Here is a 3,065-nt window from a genome sequence, read left to right on the forward strand (position 1 = left end):
GTGTGTGTGTGTGTGTGGTTTTTTTCCTTTTGAAGTTTAGTTAATAAACTTTTTTTCTAAGGTAGAGGCCTGCTTTGCTTATTTCCTGGTCACATCTCACAGCAAACACCAGGGAAGTATATTTTCATGGTGCACTGGCATTGTGCCAGTGTCAAACCATGACATGCTTTCACAGAATACACAGAGAAATATACAACCTTTTTCCAATTCCATCTATTTCATTCCATTTTTAGGATTATTTGCACAGTTCATAGGTGCATGCCAAGATTTAAGTGCTGTGTATATTTTACTGAGCAGAGCACGGGCAGTTTGTCTTCCCTGAGCCAGAGCATTACCAGTGCCACCAGAAAGCTGTAAACACATAATTCACTCTCATTAAATACCAATTAACAGTTTTAGGGCCTTCAGCCCAGCTCTGACACAGGTCAAAGTTGAGCTCTGCCAACCTGCTTCAGGGAACTGGAACTCCTGGAGTTCATGGTACAGCCCAGCAAGGTGGAGACAAAGTGCAGCAAGCACGGAAGCAGTGACGGAAATGTGCTGGCAAAAGCTTGGAACAGTTCACCCCAAGTGACCCTGCTGCTCTCTATTTAAGGTGGCTGGAAATCAAAACGTGTCCTGTGTCACACAAAAGCTGATCCCTGCTCCCCTCAGAAGCTTTTTGGGAATCTCAACAGAGAGGCTGAGAACTGAACAACTTCCTCAAGCTGGAGTAACACAAAAGTTACTAAAAAATGCATTTGAAACTAAGTGATAGTAGCAGAGGGCTGAAACATTTACCACACAGGCTGTAATTCAAATCCTTCTGGTTCGTATTTCGATAGCTTTTAAGTCACTTTGTAAGGGTCACAAAATTCCCAGGAACTGTGCTCCAGAACAGCTGCACAACACACTCCTAAACCACTTGACAGCATCACCTTCACATGTTTTCTAGCCTCACCTAAAAATCCTTTCAGGGTTTATTTGTTGGGGCTTTTATCTTATACTTGTAGCTTCTTTTTTTTTTTTTATTTAAGGTAATAGACCTCATTAATTTCTCTCTTTCTTTTAGGACAACTATTATGGGGAGGTAATTTCAAAGTAATTTCCTGTTTACAGAAAAAAGGTGAACAGTGATGGTGTTTCCCACATTGATTGTGCAAACACATTTCTCCATTTCTGAACTCACCAATGGGCACAAACGGCGTCTCCTTAAACTTTTTTATCAGCTTCGAGGTCTGGCTGGTCTCTGTCTCATAGTCAGGGTAAATGGATTCCTGGCTGGGTGACATTGTGGCTGTGAAGACAAAGAACCTCCCTTCAGGTTTTGGAAACTCCAAATAAAGAGAATCTTTAGGACAAGAAAATCCCTTATCACAAATATCCAGGTAGTGAGATATAAGAACAGGCACAGATGGTTTAATTAAAGCGAAACCTTGGGAAGCAGGACTGTGCTTACCAGGAGAGGTAACAATGAAACAAAACAAAAAAAAAATGTAGGAGAGCAACAAATTTCTGCTATTCAGAGATGGCAGTGATCCCCTCATAGCCACAGGCAGCGACAGAAAGCTTTGGTCACTGCCTGCCTTTCCTTTTAGGAATTCCATGCCTCACCACTCTGCTTGGCTTTCGCAGGCTGGTCCTTTATGGCACTTCTGACCTCAGCAAAGTTCACTTCTCCCCCTCATTCCCTGCCAAGAGCAGCAGCCACAGCAGCTGGGTTGGGAAGCACAAGCTGCTGCACAAGGTCAGCCCCACCTGGCAGCTCCTCAGTCACCACAGCCTATCCCACATCAACATAATTCCAAATTCCTGGTGGAGAACACAGGGATGGAGAACAGCCACTGCCAAGGAGTTGAGCAAGTCTTGAAGCCCTCAATAGGTGCAGACTCGTGAGGGGTCACATCAGGAGGAGAAGTCATCCACAGATGACTTCTCACCTTCCCCCAAGGAAAATAAAAAGCAGCAACAGCTTGAGAAGGGCTCCACTCACAGAACCATCATCATCACCAAAGTGAGACCATGCTCCAGAACTTCCCAGCTTTTTGTGTTGGGAATTGCAAGGATTACACCAAGACCCCTTCCCTCCTCAGTGCTCAGCATATGCATCATTCAGTTAATGACAATTTCTGCCAGTGACACCACAGAAGGCCCTGCTAGGAAAAAATCTACTGCTATTGTTCAGCTTTATCACCAACAGCAAAACACAGCTCAGGGGCACTTAGAAAGGCCCCAAGCTCTCAGAATAAACCAAGAGGAATTTCATTAAGCAGGTGCCAGTAACTTTAGGCAGAAGAGACATTTCAAAGGCGGCCGTGCTCCCTGGTTGTGCAGCGTTTCGAGCACACCCATGTGAGCAGGCAGACTGGTTCTCAAACCATTTCCTCTGCAAGGCAAAAGGATTTGGTCTCTCTATCTCTCTAGGATTTGGCCTGTGCTATAACCACTCTTATTTGCTGAATGTAAACTATAATTTTAGCCTGATTCATTCAGAGAAGGTAACAAGAGCTCTCAATCACTCAGCAGAGGAGGAGACAGCCAGAGGTGAGATTTACACAAGAAAATTATATTAAAAGTGAAACAATTCACCCACCACGGGAAGTTTCTGTGACCTTCAGCTCAGACCAAGATGGGTACAGGGCAGAAGAAACTGGGTGGAACACACGGCCCGGCTGCCCTGACCTTGCCAAACCGAACAGGGAGGTCAGGGCACCTGTGTGACCGGTGTCACCCGCGAGGGAGGGACACTGAGGGAGGACCACGGGTGGGAAGGTGACAGGTCCCAGCATCCCTCCCGGCAAGGGGGAGGCCCTGGGTACCCCTAGGCTGCTTTCCGCCAGCCTAGTTCCACGTGGGGACCCTTCCCCACTCCAGCCCCAGCCCCCGCACCCCACATGGGGACTGTTCCCCACTGCGGCCCAGGCACCTTCACCGCACTCCGGCCTTCTGCCCCACGTCCCCACACGGGGCCTCTGCTCCACTCCTGCCCCAGTCACCTTCCCCCCACATGGGAGCCCTTCCTGGCTCCAGCCCTAGGCACCCGCAACGCCTGCAGAACTCAGGCTGTGTGCCCGGCGGTCCCGCCC

At 47.9% G+C, this 3,065-nt stretch overlaps 1 protein-coding gene across 1 annotated transcript in view; it reads right to left on the reverse strand.

Moving 5' to 3' along the window:
- The window catches only part of HIGD1A (HIG1 hypoxia inducible domain family member 1A), a 7,045-nt gene extending 4,342 nt beyond the window's left edge, over positions 1-2,703 (reverse strand). The window contains exons 1-2 of the mRNA XM_005428198.2: positions 2,573-2,703; positions 1,169-1,276 (exon numbers count right to left, since the gene is read on the reverse strand). Of these exons, the coding sequence (XP_005428255.1) occupies positions 1,169-1,271 (103 nt within the window). The 5' untranslated portion in view covers positions 1,272-1,276; positions 2,573-2,703. The remainder of the gene's footprint in view (positions 1-1,168; positions 1,277-2,572) is intronic.
- Between the last annotated feature and the right edge of the window lie 362 nt (positions 2,704-3,065).

The sequence above is a fragment of the Geospiza fortis genome, unplaced genomic scaffold, assembly GCF_000277835.1.
Source record: "Geospiza fortis unplaced genomic scaffold, GeoFor_1.0 scaffold34, whole genome shotgun sequence".
NCBI lineage: Eukaryota > Metazoa > Chordata > Aves > Passeriformes > Thraupidae > Geospiza > Geospiza fortis.